This window comes from Lacerta agilis, chromosome 2 (genome assembly GCF_009819535.1).
Source record: "Lacerta agilis isolate rLacAgi1 chromosome 2, rLacAgi1.pri, whole genome shotgun sequence".
Lineage (NCBI taxonomy): Eukaryota > Metazoa > Chordata > Lepidosauria > Squamata > Lacertidae > Lacerta > Lacerta agilis.
Genome location: NC_046313.1, coordinates 72167496 through 72190758, shown reverse-complemented (window position 1 = coordinate 72190758; position 23263 = coordinate 72167496). Strand labels below are relative to the sequence as shown.

The 23263-nt window shown below is 41.9% G+C and overlaps 2 protein-coding genes across 3 annotated transcripts in view; both read left to right on the top strand.

The window, feature by feature from the left end:
* LOC117041697 (store-operated calcium entry regulator STIMATE-like) overlaps positions 1-12355 on the top strand; it is a 33247-nt gene extending 20892 nt beyond the window's left edge. Inside the window, exons 5-8 of one of the 2 annotated variants that reach the window (XM_033140731.1) lie at positions 3974-4086; positions 5229-5306; positions 7669-7818; positions 8124-12355. In XM_033140731.1, the coding sequence (XP_032996622.1) occupies positions 3974-4086; positions 5229-5306; positions 7669-7818; positions 8124-8240 (458 nt within the window). In that variant the 3' untranslated portion in view covers positions 8241-12355. The remainder of the gene's footprint in view (positions 1-3973; positions 4087-5228; positions 5307-7668; positions 7819-8123) is intronic. The other variant, XM_033140733.1, reaches the window with a different exon arrangement.
* A 996-nt stretch (positions 12356-13351) lies between these two features.
* On the top strand, positions 13352-19337 carry MUSTN1 (musculoskeletal, embryonic nuclear protein 1). Its single transcript, XM_033140735.1, has 3 exons — positions 13352-13505; positions 17594-17714; positions 18981-19337. The coding sequence occupies exons 1-3, from the start codon at positions 13497-13499 to the stop codon at positions 19085-19087; spliced, it is 237 nt and encodes a 78-aa protein (XP_032996626.1). The 5' UTR covers positions 13352-13496; the 3' UTR covers positions 19088-19337.
* Positions 19338-23263: the final 3926 nt, after the last annotated feature.

Below are 23263 nucleotides of genomic sequence, written 5' to 3'. Positions count from 1 at the left end.
CTCTGTGGGGAACAGCAATAGAAAAAGGGAACTATGCTGCATTAAGCGAGGGGGGGGTGTGAGAGAGAAATCCTATACAAAGATTTTATATTTTAAATGTTACAATTAAAGCATTAAGATATATAAAAAATGCATGTGTTCCCGGGATGCTAACCTACAAGTAGAGAGAGCTGTGGGTATATTTCAATTTCCACTGAACAAAGAGAGATGGCTCCCAATATACCAATTCAAAATCTGGACTGGAGAAAGAGGCTTGAATTTTTATTGCTGAAATGTTTATTAATAATCTGTAATTAACTCTAGACAGAGTTCTATGTTTAATTGGCAGTGCATGGGATATACTTCAGTAACACTCTTTATTAGAAATTTCCAGACTTCGAAGCGTTAAGTGCTCAAGTGTTATATAGCACTGACATAAAAAAAAAGATTATAAACATCAAGACCAGCAAGTAAAATATCTGGTGCATGTCTTTCAAAGCCATGCCAGAAAAGGAAATGACCAGGGCCCATTCCACATTACAGCTGTTTGAAGGTATTCAAGTTTCCATTGCAGCGTTCTCAGGCTCAGCTGTTAGTCTGTATTTGAAGATACCATGAAACTGACTTGAAAGCAGAGAGGGAAATATCATAAGAAATAGCTGCATTTTAGATGTGCTGACACTGCTTATTGAAAACCATTACAGCAAATCAGATCATGTGCAGAAGCTTTTTAAAACTCGTATTTTTGCTTTTGCTTCATCCTCTTATCCAATTCTCATATGTGAGCAAACAGGAACACTCAACTCCACCCGGTTTGTTTGCTTTTTTAAAAAAAACCACATTTGTACTAGCCTGTTTTAGGTAGTCCATTTCCCTCCAGAGCAGTAAGATAATTAAAAACTCCAAAGACTCCAATTGCAGCTTCAGCTAAATAATTGTAAATAGTATTGAGAATGTGATGGGTTGTACAGCAGCTATATTTGAGAAATTAATACGATCCTAGTAGACTAGAGAGGAGTGAATAGTGTCAATCTTAACAAGCTTGTGTTCTGTATGTGGGAAAACAACCACACAAATAAGGAAGCTACTTGGGCATATCCAGAGCAAAATTTGTTGCAGTTAATATGGGTTAATTAAAACTGAATATGTCATAGTCCACTTAATTTTGCCAAAACTCCTAGTTGGTATAGAAAGGACTTAGACAAGGCATTTGATTCAGGGTGCACTCCGATGGAGCGTAATGGAACCGCAGGATCACTGTTACAATCACAGTCCTGCCAAGCATGTCGGCCAGAGCAGTAAGGGGGAACAGTCAGGTGGCTGTGGCAACCTGGAGTTGGTGCAGCAACTGGGCCCACTGTAGACATGTGGCAGCAAGGGGGCCTGTTTGCGATCCAGTGGCTCAGGCTGCTTGGCCCCACCCCTGAACCTCCTTGGCGCTGGGCTGAGGGAGTGTGATTGGGCAGAGGCTTTTCTCGGCCGAGCCCCTCTGGCCTCTACCTGCAGAGTTACATCAGCCACTGGATCAGCATGGAGTTCCTTAGCCACACCCACATGCTTGTTAACACATTCAAAAAACTCTATACGTTTAGTGAGACAGGACCTAACCTTTGCAAAAACCATACTGATTCTTCTTCAGCAATATTTTGTTCAATTTGCTGTATGGCCTATAAATACCAAGATCCCCCCTCCCCTAGACCACCTTCAAGTCTTCAGGTATAGAAGTCGCTTGTAGAGAAAAGTTACAATATTTTTTGTTAGAAGATGAGCTGTTTCACTTAAAAGAAAAAATAATAATAATAATTGGGTGGATACCATCTCAGTCCTGATTTGTTAATTTAAATTAATATATGAAGCTTAGAACTTCATATACCGTTCTCAACTGTGGTTCCACTAGGCTTCTGAGCTAAAGTCAGAAGAGGACAGCATTGCCTTCTCATGCCAGAGAATTAATGGGGGAAACTGGGGCTGGCCATGAGGTAAATGTCCTCTTCCATTCTGAATCCTTGGCCTCGTCCCCTGAAGTTTGAACATCAGGGCCATGATACCTTTAGCATACCTTCATTGTTTGGTGGTCCAGCTGCCATCCTAGCTGATTTCCTGCTTCTGGTATATTTTTAGATAAAGTATTATCGCTCTTAATGCTTTTTAGTATGCTTCTAAAAAACAGTTTTTTTCTTTTTAAAAAAGCACTTTTATTTATGCAATTTTTAACAGCTTTTATATACACATCGTACAGTATCCACCACTTATCTCTTTTCCTAAGACTTCCCAACCCATCTCTCTGTGGCATTCTAGGGAACTCTTGATCTGCTGCATATCCTGATGTTTCACCCATTACCATTTCAGGTCTTCCTTTTTGATGTTATCTGCTGCTCATATGTCAACTCCTACTTGTAGGTTAAATTGCATATTGTACCCTCTAAGATAATCTCCAAAACACCTCCACTCTTCTCTTACCTTTGTTGTTGTTTAGTCGTTTAGTTGAGTCCAACTCTTCGTTAACCCATGGACCAGAGCACGCCAGGCACTCCTGTCTTCCACTGCCTCCCACATTTTGCTCAGACTCATGTTAGTAGCTCATCCCCTTCTCCTTGTGCCCTCAATCTTTCCCAACATCAGGGTCTTTTCTAGGGAGCCTTCTCTTCTCATGAGGTGGCCAAAGTATTGGAGCCTCAGCTTCAGGATCTGTCCTTCCAGTGAGCACTCAGGGCTGATTTCCTTAAAAATGGATAGGTTTGATCTTCTTGCAGTCCATGGGACTCTCAAGAGTCTCCTCCAGCACCATAATTCAAAAGCATCAATTCTTCGGCGATCAGCCTTCTTTATGGTCCAGCTCTAACTAGCTTTAACTATACTCATCCTTATTCCTTAGTTTAACTCATCCTTATTCCTTAGTTTTTCAGTCATAGTTACTAAATCTATGTATTCTATTAATTTGTTCTGCCAAATTTCCTTGGTGGGTATCTCTTCTTTCCATTTTTTCTGCATCACGTTTTGTTTAATAGCATTTCTGCTTGCGTTCCTTTTTCTTCTCATTTTGTCAAGTCTTCCATTTTTCTAGGGGAATGCCCTCTGGTATATTTGACACTGCTCATTCACTATGCTGTGTCTTCCTGAGCTTGATGGCACTTTCCACACCTAGGGCATACATTGCAGCTGAGCTTCAATTATTATGGCTTTGAATAACCTTCAAGCATTCTAAAGAGCTTTGACTCTCTTGAACTTTCTTTTTACCAGTCCCCTCATTTCTTATAAGCCTTCTCTTTTGAAGTCATGGCTGCGAATCCCGGATTTGACCTCCATAGAGGAAGAATAGTGACTCATTTGTATGGGCACTAAACTGTGAAAAGCTACCCAGTGACATTTTGCAGAAGTTTAGTGAAGGGTCCATTACCTTTCAGTATTTTTGTTAACAAATTTGAAAGGGATGGGCAGCACCATTGATTTGGTGAAAGGTTTCAGGATTAGGCTGAACACGCACGTGTCATAAGAAGGCACAGACAACATGAAGAGTCTTTATTCAAAAAATAGTTACAAGTGCTATTGCAGTTAGCTGTTTGGTGTTTTGTACATCTACAGGTCCGCTGTAACAGTCACTGGTTATTCACTATTACAGGAGATTAGTTTTTGTTTTTAGTTTACTCAGTCCAGAGACGGTGTGTAATACATTTTAAGTTTTGATTAGTAGATGCAGCCATTTGCCACACACGACACAACATGAAAGGTGGTGGGGTTTTTTGTTTAGGGGTAGGTTCATTTTGTAAACACAGAATGTTAGAGGAGCCCTCAGGGCACATGAGAAATGAATGCTTCCACCTTTGTGTGTGTTCAGTTTCAACATCTGAAATTGTGTAAATCTGTCTTAGAATGTGATTAAACAGTTTTGTTTACAAATAAGGGGTAACCAAGAATCTAGTAGTTTTGTCTTCCTAGCTACTCAGATGCGATTTAAGCTTGCTTGCTTGCTAACCATTTGTGTTTTGTTTTGTAGGTGACCCCCTTCAGTGCAGTGCTTGGGTGGGCCAGTGTGCATTGTACATAGTGATCATGATGTTTGAGAAAACCATCATCATCATAGTTCTCCTAATACCTCAGTGGAAAGAGGTTTGAGTCTTGATATACATATATTTAATAGAGAGATAGACAGACAGACCATGTAGTAACCAGTGCTTTAATTTAATTCAATGAGACTAGTCCAGTGCTAACAACTGACCTAATGAAAATATTTGTGGTGGCTAAGCCTTAATAGTAAGATACCATATTGCATTTGTAGGGTATGAATAACCATTTATTCAAAAACCTTCCTTCTGTCCTGTTGAGTAGATGCTTCAGTTACAATTTATTCTCTCAGGTTCTTTCAACTAAGTCGTACTCTGAGTAGACCACTTGAAATCAATGGCAAGCTTAAGTCCATTGACTTCAATGGGTCTTCTCTGGGTATGACATTGTTGGCTAAAATCTGTATATGTGATGGTAGACTCCCAAATAGTGAGTAGGATCTTATCATAGACTCTAGGGCAGTGCCAAGCATCTAAATATTAAAGTGCTGAAAAATTAATAGATCACATGGTAATCTAGAAGCAGGTGACATGCCTATGTGTTCTGCAACCACATACAGTTTCCACCACCTCTTTTTCCAGTTTTATCCTTTTTCTGAATTCTGCTTTCATGAAGCTGACTAGAAAATTGCAAGGCCTGCAACTATCGATGTGCCTCGTATAAAGAAGTTCCGGGTGCAGAGGTTGATGGTTCTTGGAACTAACACTATTCAGGGCTTTGAATAGTATTTCCTGGGCCATTTATTTCAAAATACACTTGTTGCTGACCAACAGTGCTTTTTAATCATTGCGGATTAAAGCAATAAAATGTCCGGATATGTTTAATGTTCAGTTTATTATTTCAAGCCCTAGTGAAATAGGTACATACCTTAACATCACCTAATATCGTCATTATACTATAGGTTGTATCTGATGGTATCTGTGCATGAGTGGAACAGACTTCCTCTCCTGCAAGAGGACTTCACCATCTTTTCCTTCCTTGCAGCCCTCTCATGCTCTGAAAAGAGTTCAGTCACATAATGTTGAATTTCGCTCATTAAAAACTATTTCATTTCTGTCCCCTCAGCTCTTCCCAACCCCACGTCCCTTTAACTTGATACCACATACAGTGAGAAAAGATAACCTGGTGACTCAGTTGTGCATGTATGTAATTCCATAATATTAATGTGCTTCTTTCTCTCTTTGCAGGTAGCTGTATTGAATCCTATAAAGAATCCTCAGTTGGAGCTGGCTATTGTCATGCTAATAGTCCCCTTCTTTGTAAATGTTGGTATAAAAGAACGTTTTCTGGATATTTAGTGTGTTTAAAAATATTTATACTTGGGAGTGCAAATACATTGCAGTGGCACTTGACGGAACATAAAAAACTGATGCCATAAAAATGTAAAAGGTTACTTGGCTCTTGAACGTAGCATTTACTTGTAGGACAGGTATCGGGGCTTTTTCATCATTTCTAAATCCTTTTCAAAGAAATGGTGATTTCTCTTCCATCATGGTGATTGTAAGAACATTAATGGATAAGTGGGAAACCCTCCCCCCACCCCACACACCCTTTGCTTTCAAAAGTAGGGAATAATCAGAAATTGTTTTTGAAATTGGTTTTAATCCCATTCAGATTGAGGCACATAAATTGATTGGAGCTGCTTGTCTGTTCTTTGACTGTGTTCAACTACTCCATGAAGCTAAGCGTGCTGATTTTATAAGGGCATTTTTCTTACACAAGTAAAGGCTCCTGAAGATCTGCACATATTCCGTTGGAAGTACGTGCAGATGCACACTAAACAATAACCACATTGCTAAGTGTAGCACTATTTGCTTTTTGTGCCAAACAGTATGTTTCTGTCCATAGCCGAGACTCTTTAATAATAATAACAACAACAACAAACAAACAACAACAATTTATTATTTATACCCCGCCCATCTGGCTGAGTTTCCCCAGCCACTCTGGTCAGCTCGCAATCGAGTGTTAAAAACAATAAAGCATTAAATAGCTATACTGGTAATATGCACTTACATTTACACAACATTGGGAGTTATGAATAATTACAATACTTGGTTATTTAATGTCGCTATTTCATAAGTTAACCAGCTGTATTTTGTATTTCATGTGCATCTCTGTTACAATTACAGTTCTGAAATACCTTACCATCATTTGACTTTTCAAGTGGCCCAAGGGAACAACTGTGTACAGTGTAGCTGCACATGGGGCTTTTCACTCTTGAAATAGTTTAAAAGAGGAAGCAGTTTTGCACCAGGCACAAATTGAATAAGGTTTCGTATGTCAAAATTAAGATCTTGCCTCAAGTCAGGAGGACAACAGGATGCGTTCCCACACCACTGTGCTCCCATTGCTGCACTCACATAAATAACTTTCATAAATGAAATATGTGCAGCCTTGTGCAGCTGATCTTTTCAGAAGCAGCATTTATAATAGATGGGTCACTATCTCATGTATCTCACGTCTGATAACGTGTATGACTAAAACATTTAAAGGATAATCTAATCAATATTAAGCAACACACTTCAAAATGCATCAAAGTCCTAACGCAGAGTCTTCAGTGAATACCAAATCTGAAGCTGGCGCATATTTCCAGTCAATCCGTCTGCCACTGTTTAATTTTTCAATCATGAGCCACATCAGAGGGCACACAATTTAAATAAATGTTTGCTAAATGTAAGAGTGGATAGGTTTTTTTAGTACTTCTGTTGTCTTGGTAGCACTCTGGGTTTTTTCTTTGCATTATCTTACCTGCTGAGTAATTATACAGGAGAAATGTGAACATTCACTGTGGGTATAAAAATTCTTATATAGAAACGAGTTTTTGTTGTATATGCTAATCCACTAAAACCAAAATTTTATTTTCTAAGCATGTAGTGAAATGTGCTACACCTGGGTTGCCAATGAGGTACCTTCCCAATGTTGCTGGACTATAGCTCCCATCATCCCTAGCCATCGACCAGGAAAGCTGAGGCTGATGGGATTTGGAATCCAACGACATCTGAGAGGGCACCAAGTTGACTACTCCTGTTTGAAACATCTTCATGTTTTCTTTAGAATTGAAGCTGCTGAACACAAGTTTAAGGTGCTCAGCATTCTTAGTGGCCCATTTGCCTTTATTATTGTGGGTAGGTAGGTAGGTAGGTAGGTAGGTAGGTACAGTGAGGGGGGAAGTATTTGATCCCCTGCTAAATTTGCCAATTTGCCCTCTGACGTAGAAATCACCAGTCCATAATTTTAATGGTAGGTTTATTGTAGCTATGAGAGACAGAATAACAACAGGAAACACCCCAGAAACCCAGATGACAAAAATCAGAGTTTGATGTGCATTATAATGAGTGAAATAAGTATTTGATCCCCTATCAACCAGCCAGATGTCAGGCTACCTGGTATCTTCACTGTATGTAACGAGCTGAGATTAGAAGCACCTGCTGTAAGGGAGAGGTTTTACCTGTAATCCCAGCTCGTTGCAGTACCTGTACAAAAGACACCTGTCGACAGAAGCAATTAATCCAGCAGATTCCAAAGTAGCCACCAAGACCAAAGAGCTGTAAGTCCCCTTAAATATGACTGCTGTCTTATAGATTGAATGACAGATGGCACTTAACATTGACTTCTCCATCATAACAGGCATTCATGTTCTGGGTAGTTGATAACTTCCTTATGAAGAAAGGGAAAACAAAAGCTAAACTTGAAGAAAAAGAAGCTGGGCAGGATTCAAGGAATGGAAGCAAAGTTCGATACAGGAGAGCAGCCTCTCATGAAGAGTCTGAGTCAGAGGCAAGTTCTGCATTTGCTATTCATATAGTTTACAGTAAGCAAATGGGAAGGGAGTGATAGCGCAACCTTCTGTAACTTTAGTTTTTGCTTTTATTCCAATAATGGTATCTACTCCTTTTTGCGGTGTTGATAAAGGGCAAGGTTAATAGTTACTTAAAGATCCAAATGAGTCATACATACTACTTGTTTAGCTTACAACACTTCCCTCCCCCCCCCCCCCCGCTTGCATTTGAAGATACTTTTGGGTGAGTGAGGGAAAACAAATACGAGTTCTGTCTAACTGCATATCAAAATTTTGCCTATAGATCCTAATTTCGGCAGACGATGAAATGGAAGAATCAGATGTTGAAGAGGATCTTCGGAGACTGACTAACTTAAAGTCTGTAAAGAAAAAGAAGCATCGGTTTGGTCTGCCTGTATGACAGATTCTGTGGCCTGCACATTTGCGGGTTTTATGACAGATGCTTCTATGGACAGTGGATTTTTCACTTGGCAACACTATGCTTATTGCCTGGAAACTGACTCAGAAGAAACAGAACATGGATAGTTGGGAAAGCTACCTGTTCAGTTGCACTATGGAAACACTGACCAAATATGCAAGAGTACCTTTTCATCATGGGTGGAAAAATTCTTGTTACCAAGGCGATTTGTACGCAACCCTTTCGAAAAAGGCGCCATAGAGCACCATTGTTTCTGCTATGGTTCCTGAACGATATTATGAGAGAGACGTCGGATTAACAACATTTGAATCAGTCTGTTTTATTACTAAAAAAAAAAAAAAAGGCTTTTGCAACATATTCCTAGGACAGAATAGTTTTGCAGTTACAAATCGTAACTTAATATTCTTACGTAACTTTACTTCTTAAGGGTACTTTTGGCTGTCAAAGTTGCCCCACCCAATACCCCCAAAGCTCCTCTAATCTATTTGAACTTTTATATTTAAGTTATATTTTCATACTGGGATATTTAAGGATTGTGTTTGTCAAAGAAAATTATGTTGTTACTTTCTGTGCGTGGTGAAAAGGTCAAACACTTGCAGCAAAAAAAAAAAAAAATCATTGTGTCTGTCATATAAAGGAGAGTCGTGTGACAAAGGGAAATGGTGGCCAAGTGGCTACTAGTTACACATGGCCTTGAATGGGAGCTCTGCACAAGCCTGGCCAAACCAAAACACAGTGAAAGGCAGCAAGTACCGTACTTGGCAGATTAAATCCCTGGTCACTTCTGTGACCTGAAGACCATGGTCCTGTGCACTTTAGCATAAAAGCAACAATAATTGGCATTTCTATTTGTCGCGGAACATTTTAGTGACTTCGGTAATGTTGGTTTCTTCAGTGCTTGCAAGTCTTCTGAGCCCATATCTCAACTATTTCAAATCTGAAGCAACATTCCTTTTCTATATATATGATATTACAATCTTTCCTTGAAACGATAACAGTTGGGCCTTCATGTGATCAACAACTATGAATAGTGATGTAACAGGATTTGTAAATCTGTTCTTCCTTAGAGTGTTTCTTACTGCTACAAAGTGTGCTGATCACTTAGCAGTAATTCATTCCTCAATTTCCTAAGAACAAAATAAGGCCCAGAGGTAACCGCACCTAATGCATATATTCACCCATTAACAACATCATGGTAGTTGCCGCTTTCGTTGTTCTGCCGTCCTATGGTAACTGAGAATATCTCTCTTGTCAATGGAATACGTGCCTACCTGATTTGGTGCCCACAACTTATTTCGATGCTCGTTACTGTTTGGCAGTTTTCCATGCTCATTTAAATCTTTGATACAACAAAACAGCAAAAGTGTTTTCAGAATAAGAAGGGGGGGGGGGTAAATGCAAATCTGTAATTTATGGTATCTGAATATCACTGTATTTCAAGCCTTACAACACTTTCAAGGACAGGAGCTCAGACTTTTCAGATATATTTTTTTACAGTTTTTATATGTGTAGTCTGTCTTAAATGTGGTCAGCTACACAGGCAGCTGGTGTTGTGGGGTATCACTGGACTTTGGGAGGTGCAATGCAAGGCTCCATTGTTGCTTTTTGCTAGCTTAACAGTGGTAGTACTGAGGGGAGTGACATTTGCCTCACGTGCCCTGCTGCCCGTAAGAAGCATCTTAATGGGCGATGCATTTCGGAACTGCGTAATGAATGGTGGGGGTTGTTTCTTTTGCACAGCATCATATCTGCAATACGTTGTTACATGTTAGTGTTCTGGCTGAAAACAAAGGGAAACGATGCTTATCTCAGTATAAAGTTAAGCGAAGCCTCTATTAGGAGGCGGGGAAATGCCTATTCTGTCAAGAATCACACCTGAAGGCAGGTTCCATCACACCTTTGTGAGATTCTTGGGGACAAATTACCAGTAGATGTTTATGGGACGCCTTCTCCCCAATACATCCACATCCTTATCCTCAGTAAGATTTATATGCAAATAACATGTATGGGCCTCCTCTGGATTGGAGCCACAGCAGAGGGGATTGGGGCCACCTCTCCTCCTCTCATGCCTGGGTCCCTGTGCAGATGGGGTGGTCCACACCTGTAATCTATTTTTAAAAGTTCATTCAGGGACTCAAAATTGTGTGGATGGCATCTCATTTCTGAAGAATGGCAGATACGGATGTGATTTGTCAATTTAACTTACTTTACCTGAGGTAGTGAAACAAACCGAGATGAAACCATAGGCCATTTATTTATTTTTCAGTTCTAATAATACCTAGCTGACTAAATCCAAAAGCTTAACTTTATTCATTTCTTCCTGTGGCTTCAGTTACATGAAATGTCTGTTTTAAACAGTGTTGGGATGGGGAATTGTAAAAAATGAACCCAAAGCCTTAATTGTGTTAAATATTCCAACTTGGAGGAGACCTCAGATTTACCATTTTATTTGAATAGCATGAGGCATCGGAGAGCAGCTTAATTAAAAAACCTAAAGAATAAAGGGTACTCTGTTCAGCTTTGTTGCTGCATTGTTCTATTTCACGGTGCTTTTTGTGTCTTGCAGCTTGACATGATGAAGCAGTGCTGGCCAAAGATGGGTTTAAAACGCTCAGATGTCAATAAGTTTGCATGGACCACATATAAGAACAATAAAAATTGCCTTTGTGGGTTGCATCTAGGTCTTTCTTTCCCGCAGCAGTCAGATTCCTCTAGGCCAGCCTTTCTCAGCCTTGGTTCCCCATTTGTTGTTGGACTACAACTCCCATAATCCCTGTCCACAGGGCCCTGCTGGCTAGGGATGCTGGGAGTTGTAGTCCAACAGTGTCTGAGGACCCAAGGTTGAGAAAGGCTGCTCTAGCTGTTATGTGGGACATCAAATTAATGGCCTTCTGCTGTCAAGTCCCCAGTAGATTGTATTTAGAGGTACACACAAGCTCTTCTGTAAAAGAAACTGATTGCTTTTGGAAAGGTGCAATAGAATAAAGGAACAATAATTTTGAATGGGGGCAGGGGCAGGATACAGCGTAGCTGAAATTGGTTATGTTTTGTTCTTTACAGTGCTGCATATTTGCTTGCACTTAAATTGATTTTGGGTGTATTGGTTTGCTCTTCAGTGAGTTGTGGCAGTTTGAAGAGGGCAGAGGAAGTAGGAAAAACCTAAGTGGAACTCTGACGGTCAATTTGTAAAGATCTCGTCACAAAAAAGTGTACTTCAGTCTGTGCTTGAGAAACCTGATTCTAATGTGATCCAGTTCTTTCTACGCTTAAAACAAAAATAGTACTGTGTGCTGAATTCAATGGAGAGACTATGAGTTTCCCCTTGCCAAATGGATGAGATCCAAAAATGAAACAGACCATGATTTGCCTCATTGACTGTGCATGATATCATGTGCCCGACATAATTATTTGGGACATCCCGTGGTGGTTGTGTAGTCATCATTTTCTGTTTTTAAACGTATTAGTGTCTCCCATACTATCTTTAAATGAAATGCTGTGTGTCAGTGTTGCTGGGAAAAAATGTGTTACAAGCTTCTCTTCAGGGAAAAGACCTCATACTCGTTGATTTGTGAACCGAACTACAGCAATGCAAAGTGTTCCAAAGGCATTCCCCTCACAAGCATGTGCTTGGTTTCCAGCTATGCCTTGCTGGAAGGAAAGTGGTGGGAGGAGGGCTGTTCAGCCTTAACATTTCCTATTTTGAAATCTGGGCATCTTCGCCCCTGTGCATGGCTAATTGCAGATCTGCAGCATCCGTACAAAAGCAGTGTGGTGGTGAATTTAACAAAACTAGCCACATTGGCCGATAGGAAACTTGCAATACATCAAAAACTTTTTTTAAAAGTTTCCAGTTAAATGACAGGAAATTGCTATGGTTTTACAAAGCAAATATGTTTTTTTTTTTTTATGGATACTCTTTGCAATTAGGATTTTTGGGTGCATCTGGGATTCGAAATAAAAAGTAGGTCCCGTGAAGTTAAAAATGCAAGTCAAGATGTCCTCCGGATCATGTTTAACTTACGGTGTTTCATTAAAATGGAAAGAATGTTATGTACCTAAATCATGGTTTACAATAAAGTTTTGACTTAATAAAAAAAACAATGCCCCTAGCTCTCTTCACTTCATTACCTGCATATTGGATTTATTTAAGTTAACTGGTGGTAGCAGATACTGCAAAGGGGTTGAATCTAGTAACCCAGTGGTCATTTCTTAACTATTTTATTAAAGATGGCCCCACATGAAGAGCACTGAGGGAGTCCAGTGTAAATGAGTTACACCTGAGACCTGGTTCCCTTTCTCCAGGTAGGGTTGTTGCAGTCAGCAAAGCAGTTGAAGCTGGCAAAGGCGTTCCCAGCCACTGAGACCACGTGTGTACACAGAGATGGTGCCAGTTGTAGGATAACCCCTAAACCTGCACTTGGTACTTCAGGAAAGGTATAACATCATCTAAGACAGGTTGAATATCTCCATCCAGAATTTGAGTTCCCAGTCAACAGCACCCTGAACTTGTCTAGATTCAGCTTGTTTGCATTCATCCATGTCCCCTTCCCCTCAGCTGTAGTGCTCTCAGCAAGCCCTACTTCTTGCTTTTAGAATTCAGCTGGAGCGAATAGTGGAAATTGATATTAAAATGGCCCAGAAGATTGACTTTTTGCTGAGGAGAATTAGCAACTGGGAAGTTCAAGCACCTCATTTTCCCCACTTAAATTTTCTCCACAGTGAGTGTCCCTACCACAACATTATGGAGGAGTAGGGGAAAGACTACTATTTATCCTCATGACAACTAGTTCTGCCCTACTGGCTTTCAATGAGATTTATATACAGTATGTATGCCTAATACTGCAGCCTAAATTGAGCATCTGCAACACAAAGCACTGCCCTTTAAGGCTATAAATAGAGGCTCAGAGGGTTCCCTTGGAACAAGTACTTGTTCAAGCAGAAAGGACAAGACTTCCACATAGTTCTGCTGGCCCAGCTGTCTTTTCCTGTCACTTGTGTGGTTCTTCTCGCTGCAGCCACACATCTCAGTAAATGCTGTGAACCTTGGTCACCGCTAAGAATAAACCTCTCAACATCAAGGCTGTGTCAACCTCAAACACTCCAGGAACTAGATTGGGAAGATGACCCAGTAGACTGACCTCACACAAGAGTCTATAAAAGTTAGAGAAAGCCGACTACTTCAGCCTTTGGATTTCAAACAAGGAGACTACTGGTACTCTTAGTGCAAGTGCTGCAGCGATGTCACAGGTATAAATAGCTTTTATTTATTTTCCTTTGTTTTTCTAGCATTAATACTGGTTGGTATTGTGCTTATCTGCAGCTCTGTCAGTGCTATAGCTGCAAACTGAATCGGCAAAGTTGGTGCTGCACAGCTTTGGGATCTTGGGCTCAGCAATTAACTATTCTAGCAAGTTTTGGGGGCTAAGAAAAATTGTGTTTTTTAGCTTTCTCCTGCTATCCTGCTTTCTCTCTTCCAGTATCTATGAATACATTTAAGGATATAGGTCTAGTGTTTTAATACATGCTAATATTTTTTAAATAGAATTCTTTAATCTTAGGGTTATGTGCGTGTTCAGCTTTGCTTGCGCAATGATAGCTCAATCTTAATGACGTAACGTTCTGCTAACTTCCGACAACAGAATACAATTTGCTGTTTAGGCAAATGTTTTACAATACTTGAGTTAACAATTGGTTGGACAATCTGTAAAGCTGAAGTTTTCTTCCTATCCACCTTTCAAGATGAGGTGGGTGTTGTTGTTTTTTTGCAAGGGAACATTATGCTTACAAGGGCTCAGAGTGTAGAGCTGCCTTGTATGTCGGATTGCCATGTGTTCTCTTTTTCCAGGACACATCCTCTTTTTCGAGGGTAAAAATTTGAGACAAATTGCACTTACTTGCTTTGAATGGCCGTCATAGTGTCCTCTTTTTTGCTCTTCAAAATATGGCAAGATAGGGAGTTTTCATCATATGGAGGCAAACCATGATTTCCTAATGGAACCAATTATGTCAGGGCTGGGACGAAAGGGAATTTTGGAGCAGATTAGAGCACACAGGCAGCAACTATTCAGAAGCCGCTTTAGGAGGCTGTGCCTAGGAATTTTGTTCTGCTTAGTGTCTGTTCAAAGTAAATATTCACTGAAGGAATACTAGAGATGTTCTAAACAAGCACTCATTTCCCTGCCACAGTTTCAGATAAATGGTAGGATAGATTGTTGGTACGGCAAGCACAGGAATGGTTGCAGGCTGAAAGCTTTGCCCATGACTAAATTTGTCACTTCATTAACATTGGAAATAATGTGTTCACTGGCAGGAATCGCATTATGGCCTTGATGCCAGCAGAGCTGCTGATCTCTCTGGTCTGTAGTGCTTGTTGATTGCTTTTCTATCATGGGGGAGAGGAGGCAGGGCTAGGTCTGGAAGTTCCCTGACCTCATGGGGCCTGCTTTTAACTCATTTGTTTGTTTATAACATGGTGACTTGCTCCTGTGGAATGGCCGTGCCAGCATGACAAACAACCAGGTGTTGGCTGTTCTGCAGAAAAGTACCTCAGTTATAGGCATTATAAATCTGTGGGGATGCAGGTGGCACTGTGGTCTAAACCACTGAGCCTCTTGGGCTTGCTGATCAGAAGGTTGGCGGTTCGAATCCCCGTGATGGGGTGAGCTCCCGTTGCTCTGTCCCAGCTCCTGCCAACCTAGCAGTTCAAAAGCATGCCAGTGCAAGTAGATAAATAGGTACTGTTGTGGCGGGAAGGTAAACGACGTTTCTGTGTGCTCTGGTTTCCAACCCGGTGTTCTGTCATGCGCTTTAGTCATGCTGGCCACATGACCCGGAAAGCTGTCTGTGGACAAACGTCGGCTCCCTCAGCCTGAAAGCATGATGAGTGCCGCAACGCCAGGGGTCATTTACTTTTACCTTTTATAAATCTGTGGTAGCGAAAACAGCAAAGAGTCTCGTGGCACCTTTTAAAGGATGCACTTTTTATTATGATGCGTGCAGTGAATTTTTTTGTAGGGGGACAGTTAGGGCCAGAGGCACCAGCTTCCAAGGGCATTCGGGGGGGGGGATGTCCTGGCATCCTGCATGTGGGCATCGCGCCTCCCTCCCTAATCCGGGCAGAAGCTTCCTGGGCTTTGGAAAGGAGGATCCAGACTTTAATATTCTGATTTACCAGGAACATTTAGGAGACTAGCCAATCCCCGTAGCCCATCGATCGCACGCTATTGGATGCCTGCATTTGTTAACTAGCAACTGAGGATCACGCTTCATGCGCCTGGTGAAGTGGACTCTAGGGCAATTCCAGGCTGTCACTATTTTGGGGGTGCAACCACATACTGGCAAATTCACTTTCTACAATTATTGGTAGGTCTTGTGCCACAATCTCACGTCCCTGAAGGAGCAAACTTTTGCAATAAGAAAGGTGGCTGGAAAATGCCCGGAGAACTGTGAGAAAACACTTGTTTTGATACAGTCTTGTCTAACCTCCCCACAACCACATCAGAATAAATGCTCATTAAACAGCCAACATTGTCTAACCTTTCTGCAAACAGATCAGGATGAATACTTAGTAAACTGATCATCTGAAAGCTTATACAATGAAGCTTATACAATGATTTATTCATCTTTAAGGTGCCACAAGACTCTACAGTAATAGTCGGTCACATAATTGTCACATGGAGTGCTTTGAAAATAGACACCATTTGGCAGCTTTAAAGGGCAGACTAGACCTGAGTCAGAGCACTGGTTCATCGAGCTCAGTATACTTTCTACACTGAGCAGCAGTGGTTGCCCAGGGTTTCTGGCAGTGAAAATCCCCAGCCCCACCTGCAGATGCTGGGACTTGAACCTGGGACCTTCTGCATGCAAAGCAAATGCTCTACCATTGAGCTACAGACAGTGTGAAATAGGCTGTTCCCTATTCTGGGCCAGATTCAACTAAACAGATGCACTAGCAGAAGCCATGAACTGAGTCTTGCTAGTGCAACAAGGCTTCCTCTTCTCCTCCCCCTATGTGCCCCCACAAATTGGCTTGCATGTGGGTCAGGAGATCCCCTAGAACAGCATGTGGGAGAGGAAAGGGAAAATCATTCTCTTAGCCTAAGCATTTCTGCTTGCTAGATGAAACTATTCAATAGTGTGACAACCCAAGTGTTAAGTCCTTCAATAGGTCCTCTTGGTTCTGGGGAGCACAAAATATTTGAATACCATCACTGTCTGCCTATTGCTGCTGAACTGTTTTTGAAAAGCAAGCTTTTAAAAGTCAGCCTTTAATTTGTTCTTTGCCTGGCGCTGTTGTTTGCTTCCCTAGGGGTCTGATTTATTTATTTTTAATTTGGTTCCCACAGTAAAATGGAAGCAAGCTATTCCCATGCATTCTTTAGATATGTAGACAGCTCCTTTGCTACAGATCTTTTGCTTTGCTGTATTTAAAGGTCTTTATTGTGTAAGCCATTTAATTTGAGGGATTTTCTGCCCATACCAATTTATGTCTACTCTATAAAAAGATGAACATGCCAGCCTTATTGTTGATTTAGCAAAAAGAGTACCTCCCACTTATTATGGGCAAAGAGAAATAATTTTGCATTCAAGAAAATCTCAAAGTGGAGATGTTCAGGACCACCAAGTTAAACAAAACCAAAAATAGAATTTACTTCCAAAAAGTGTGCACACAAAGTGGTGGCATCTTTCTTCTGTTTTCCAAAGTAATTACACTAGAAAGCTGAACTGGGGCAAGTTAAAATGCATAAGTTTATTTTTAAATTAGGTGCTTCCCAGTGTGTAGAACACAGTGTCCAATCTGTACACACATCCTTAAGGACAGGACATGGGCAACAGCTACTCCTGTGCATTATCATCACCTTCTCCTCATTACACAGCACCATCAATTTACATAGTCCCCTAAATTAACATAAAGTTCCTCGCCCGATGAGCTTAAATCTATTATTATTAGTGTTAGTATTCATTTCATTTCTATACCACTTTATATTTTTAAGGGGGAGGGAATCTCAAAGTGGTTTACAACCTACATTAAAACATCATATAAAACAAATCAAGAATAAAACATTACTGAATAATGTATACGGTATACGTCCAAAGCAATATAACTAACACAAAACTAAAATGTTATCTTAAAGATCTCTAAATAAAATATTACAAAGGCGGTCAACTACAGAATGCACATTTAATGCAAAAAAATAAAATAAGACCTTAAGCATTTCATGTGGTTACTTGAAGGTATGTGGCCAGGTGATAGGATGGAGCATCTTAATATTGATAAGTTACCTCTGTTGCAGTTATGCTGCTCCATCATTTAATACAAATGTGCTCCTTTTTAGCCAGCTCCTGTGAAAAAGAAGCGCCCTCCAGTAAAGGAAGAAGATCTCAAAGGGGCTAGAGGGAAGCTCTCTGGAAACCAGGAAATCAAATCCAAAACCTACCAAGTCATGAAGCAATGTGGTAAGTGTCTACCGCTATCCTTTCTGCAATATAATGTAACCTTGAGCTGAGAGCTGGGAGAATGGGTGCTTGACAGTCCTTTAAACAGGAGATTTGTTGTTGTTGTTCAGTCGTTCAGTCGTGTCCAACTCTTCGTGACCCCATGGACCAAGAGCACGCCAGGCACGCCTATCCTTCACTGCCTCTTGCAGCTTGGCCAAACTCATGTTAGTAGCTTTGAGAACACTGTCCAACCATCTCATCCTCTGTCGTCCCCTTCTCCTTGTGCCCTCCATCTTTCCCAACAGGGTCTTTTTTAGGGAGTCTTCTCTTCTCATGAGGTGGCCAAAGTACTGGAGCCTCAACTTCAGGATCTGTCCTTCTAGTGAGCACTCAGGGCTGATTTCTTTGAGAGTGGATAGGTTTGATCTTCTTGCAGTCCATGGGACTCTCAAGAGTCTCCTCCAGCACCATAATTCAAAAGCATCAATTCCTCGGCAATCAGCCTTCTTTATGGTCCAGCTCTCACTTCCGTACATTACTACTGGGAAAACCATAGCTTTAACTATACGGACCTTTGTACAGGAGATTACTCAACACCAATGCTAAGTAGATACTAGGGGCACATGTTTCCAGCTGCATGTGAATCAAAGTTCTGCTTACAAGGCCAGTTGCTGCAATACAAAGGTTTTCATGTTGGTGACGCACCTTTTAGACATGCATCATTTCACGGCACAGTAATTCAGTTTCACTAGCAAACCAGAGGTTGAACTAACCCCTTCCCAGCTCCGGGAGGAGCACAGGGAGCATTCGCAAGACACACCTACACACTGCAGCTGACACACTCGTGTGTCGCAATGTAGAAAGCTAGGCTGTATCCCATTAGAAATGAAACATAAACCATGAACGGGTGCTCCTTTGCATGCAAAAATGTCTTGCAGGATTAGGCTACTTTTGCCATAACACTATGCATAACTGCTCCCAGGGCACACACAACCCAAAAATCCACAACATTAAACCCTAAATGGTAAATAATACAGCCTTATCTTCTTAGGGGAAGCTTTTCCAGGATAGGTACCTTCTGTAGATAAATCTGTTGCATTTTTAAAAAATGTGCATCTGCCCATGAGGTCCAAGTATCCAGCACTTCTGTACACATTGAAGTGTGTGACAGACAGACCCTTTTAAAGTGTACATTATGTATATTTCAGGGGACCTTTTTCACAGCTGCTGTTGAGTGTGAAGCATTCTTGCTGAGGTATTAATTGTCTCCTGTCCTTTTTCCAGAGCAAGCTGGCTCTGCCGCACCATCCGTATTCAGCCGAGACCGCACAGGGGGGGAAACGGTATTTGATAAACCCAAAGAAGAGCCTCCGAAAAGTGTCTTTGGCTGAGTGCCAATTTCAAGATCTGCAGCAAATATACATGGAGTACTTAACCCCTTATTTTGCTTTCACGTGCACCAGTCTTATTACTTGCGCTGTTAATTCCTTTAATTCCTAATTAACAAGAGGACTTGTATTGAAAGAAAGGCACTTCTTTTTATACTTTGGGGGCCTTGTTTGTTTTTTGACCTTCCTTAGCTGCGTAGTGGATGATTCGAGTAGAGCAGTAGTTATTGGGCGCAGGCTGGTATTATAATGACCAATTTTGTTACAAACGTACATGGCTCTCTTCTATTTTATGTTCCAGAACAGTGTCTCAGTTCCAAATGTGCTTATAATTCTGAGCTGTAAAACCAATAAAGCATCACGGTTCTGGTTTTGGCTAAGTGCCTTTTTTCCCTTACAGAAAAACAATTTCCTCACACAAATAACTGGAGGAATTTGTGTTTTTGCCCATTGGTGCCCAGCATGAAAATACCTCAATTCTAGGTGGAAGCTGTCTGACTCAGATTTGGCTTTTCGACAGAGACTTCCACTTAGACCCCTCTAACAGGGTATCCTGAGATCGCTTTAGGTTGGGATGAAGCACCAATTCACCCCAAACTCTTTAATGGGTTAACATCCCACCCAATGCCTTATCCAACTGGATTGAGTGACAAGAGCACAGCCAGCTTTTATTCCCAGGCAGTGGACCGGAATGAGGACTTCCTGACTCTGGTCCATCATCTAGACTCCAGCTCCTTGCCTGCTCATGGTTGGGCAGTTCAATTTCTGTGTGTGTTCGTAAGCTATCCTGCCATCCAAAGTGGCCAGCTGGGAGAGGACTCAATGGTCGGCTGTGAAGGACATAACCCCTCAGTTGTCCCCATGGAACATGGTCATCAGGGCCGGCGCATCCATTAAGGCAAACTAGGCAATTGCCTAGGGTGCCAAAATGGAGGGGGGCGCTGGCCAGGCTCGGGCGGGGGGCGAGGGGGCTAGCAGCAGCCTCTCCGCTGTAGCGGAGAGGTGCTGCTTGCCCCCTACACCACCCCGGCTCCTGCTAAAGCAGGCTTTGGCGGGGGCGGGGCGGGCAAGCAGCAGCTTCTCCGCTACAGTGGAGAAACTGCTGCTTGCCTCTCCACCACCCCCACCTCCCGCTAAAGCAGGCTTTGGTGGCGGGCGGGCGGCGGGGGGCGCCAGAAGGTGGTCTGCCTAGGGCGCAAGAAACCCTAGCACCGGTCCTGATGGTAATGCACATGGGAATACTTAGCTGGGCCAGCCAAGGCCATCATATTACAAGGAGGCTGGTTTCCTCTTGTATAGGCCCCAATTTTGTGGACGGTTGAGACTCCCAGGCACAATGTACCCCTCAATTCTATAACAATAGAAGAGTGTTTGATGAACTACTTAGTGGCACATACAGTTCAGAATGTTGTATGCTGCAAAGCAATTCAGTTGAACAATTATCCTAACTATTGTTTGTTGAGCATTTGACCTTCCTGTGGCTTTTTATGATTTCCCTTGCCTCCTTGCAACCCAACACCACCTCCCAAGCAATTTTGAGGGATCTCCTCACCCTCCAGCACAGACCAGGGGAGTGGGGTGGGGGCTGCAGGAGAGACTGTGTATTGGAGGAGGTTCCACTCTCAGAAGCCTCAAACAGTCTTCCATCAGTAGAGGGACATTAACTGCATATAATCCACTGCTTTCAAATGCAAGAGGTGAAAAAAGAGCATGGGGCCACAAAGGGGTGATGCTGTCATGTTATTGGCTTGTCAGGTCACTGAACTCAGCAATGTTACTCCGGAAGGAAGAGTTAGGTAATGCAAGGGGCTTAAATCAGAAATTGAGTAAGTTACATAGGCACTCCAGTTGCCACCTATGCCTACCCACAAAAATTAATACTTCTCAGTCAAGAGATTGTGGCTTCAATTAGATATTGGTCCTTAAATCAACATTTAAGAAAGTCCTGCATGCTGCTACAACCTCCCACACTTCTCAAGGGTCACTACAGTTTGAAATACAGTGGTACCTCGGGTTAAGTACGCTTCAGGTTAAGAACTCCGCTTAAGAACAGAAATCGTGCTCTGGTGGCGCAGTGACAGCAGGAGGTCCCATTAGCTAAAGTGGTGCTTCAGGTTAAGTACGCTTCAGGTTAAGAATACACATTAAACACTTACACTTATGTGTAAGTGTTTAATGTGTATGTGTTTGTAAATTTGTAATAATAATAAAAAGAACGGACCTCCGAAACGAATTAAGTACTTAACCCGAGGTACCATTGTATGATGAAAGAGAGGACAAACATCTGTTGTAGTCAGTAAAAGGAAACACTTCCCAGCAAATCAATTTTTTATCAATGAAGGCAGAAGTTCTATCAGTGACAAAGTTCAGGGTCTTGGGCAAAGGATGGCATCAGTCCTGGAGGATGTTAGACTTGCCAGCCTATGTGTACCCAGACATCTCCTGCAACTTTATTTACTGGGTATATTTCTATCCCACCTTTCACAGAACATTTTGGGGGTGGCTTAGAAAACAAGCAAAGCGTTAGCAGAAATGAAACAGTGCAAGATAGGGTTCCTTAAGAGGCTGGGATGCACACCTCCCAAATAAAAATGGTTTTGACATGGCACCTAAATCTCATAGGAAGGATGCACCTGGTAAACTGCCCTGGAGTGGGCATTCCAAAACAAAAGACACTAGTAACAAGCAGGTCCAGCCTTTAGTCACTGCCAACAGGACAACAGAAGAAGAGACTTGCCCTATGACTTCAATTACCTGATGGGTCTTTATGTAAGCAAGTGGTCCTTGTGATGCAATGTCTTTCAAGGATGAAACTAGCACTTTCAAGTGTGCCCAGAAAAATATGCTAGAGCTGGGGTCCTCAAACTTTTTAAACAGGGGGCCAATTCACTGTCCCTCAGACACTGTTGGGAGCCAGACTATAGTTTGAAAAAAATATGAATGAATTCCTATGTGCACTGCATATATTTTATTTGTAGTGTACAAAAAGGAATAATTATTCTATTTATTTATTTATTTATACATACATACATACCAACAAAATATTAAAATACAATAGTCCGTCAAACATTAAAAGCTTCCTTAAACAGAATATTTAGAATGAAGAACGATTTTAACCAACATAAACTTATAAGTATTTTAATGGGAAATATGGGCCAGCTTTTGGCTAATGAGATGGTCCATATCCGGTTCCATATTTGTCACTGCTAGTCATAGCAAGTGACGCAAGTGTACATCAGTTAATCTGGATCTGGTTGGAGATTTCAGATGTTTCATTCGGGAAAAAGTCTGTTGACAGATACAGGTGCTGCCAAAGATGGTGCTGCTGCTCCTGGGGCAACGGAGCGAACGGCGGCGCGTGGGCGTGACAACCGGCAGCCCCTCCCACCATTCCCACGCACTGCCGCTCCCTCCGTCACCCTGGGAGCGGCAGCGCACGGCCCGACGGCGGAGTGCGCCGCCGCTTCCACAGCCTCCTTTTGAGCCGCAGAGCTTAAAAGGGGGCTCTTCGGCTTAAAAGGGGGCTGCAGAAGCGGCAGCGGCACTCCTGGAAACACCCCGGGGACGGGGCGTCGGGGCGTCACATTGTGACGTCACAACGCCCCGCCCCGGGGCGTTTCCTTTGCCGCCCCGGGTACCGCAGAGCCTTACTCCACCACTGCCAATGGGTTAGTGCAAAGTCTTTCTTAAATGTTGATTTAATGGCTCCTTTGGCAGCCATGAATGACTGTAGCTTGGTGGCAGGGTGCCTGCAATGCAGAACGTCCCAAGTCCAGTCTCTGATATCTGCAACTAAATGGATCGGACCTTCGTCCAGAGACCCTGGAAAGCCATTGCTAACTGGAGTAGCCATTACAGAACTAGATGGACGAATATTATTCTGACCTAATCTAAAAAACAGATTTCCATATTTCTAAGTGTATACTTTTGGAAATGAATGGGCAATACTTGTAATGTGAATTTCAAGACCCTTTGGGGTGAAATGGTATGGTAAAAATGAAAAAGGATGAAAAGTTTACGTCAACTGTTTCTTATTTTCTTTAAATATAGGGTGTTTGAAACTGGAACTTAGAAAGACAGTTGGGGCATTTCTGAGAGGAATGTTGCAATACTGTGATTGAAGTGAGCTAGGCACCCTAATCACAAAGTGGACTCTGAGTGTATTTGAGTTAATGGAGC

What these genes read in the sequence shown, in the direction of transcription:
- MUSTN1 (XM_033140735.1), top strand. An exon ending in CCAAGTCATGAAGCAATGTG is followed by an intron (nt 17,715 to 18,980) that starts GTAAGTGTCTAC and finishes TCCTTTTTCCAG; the next exon opens with AGCAAGCTGGCTCTGCCGCA.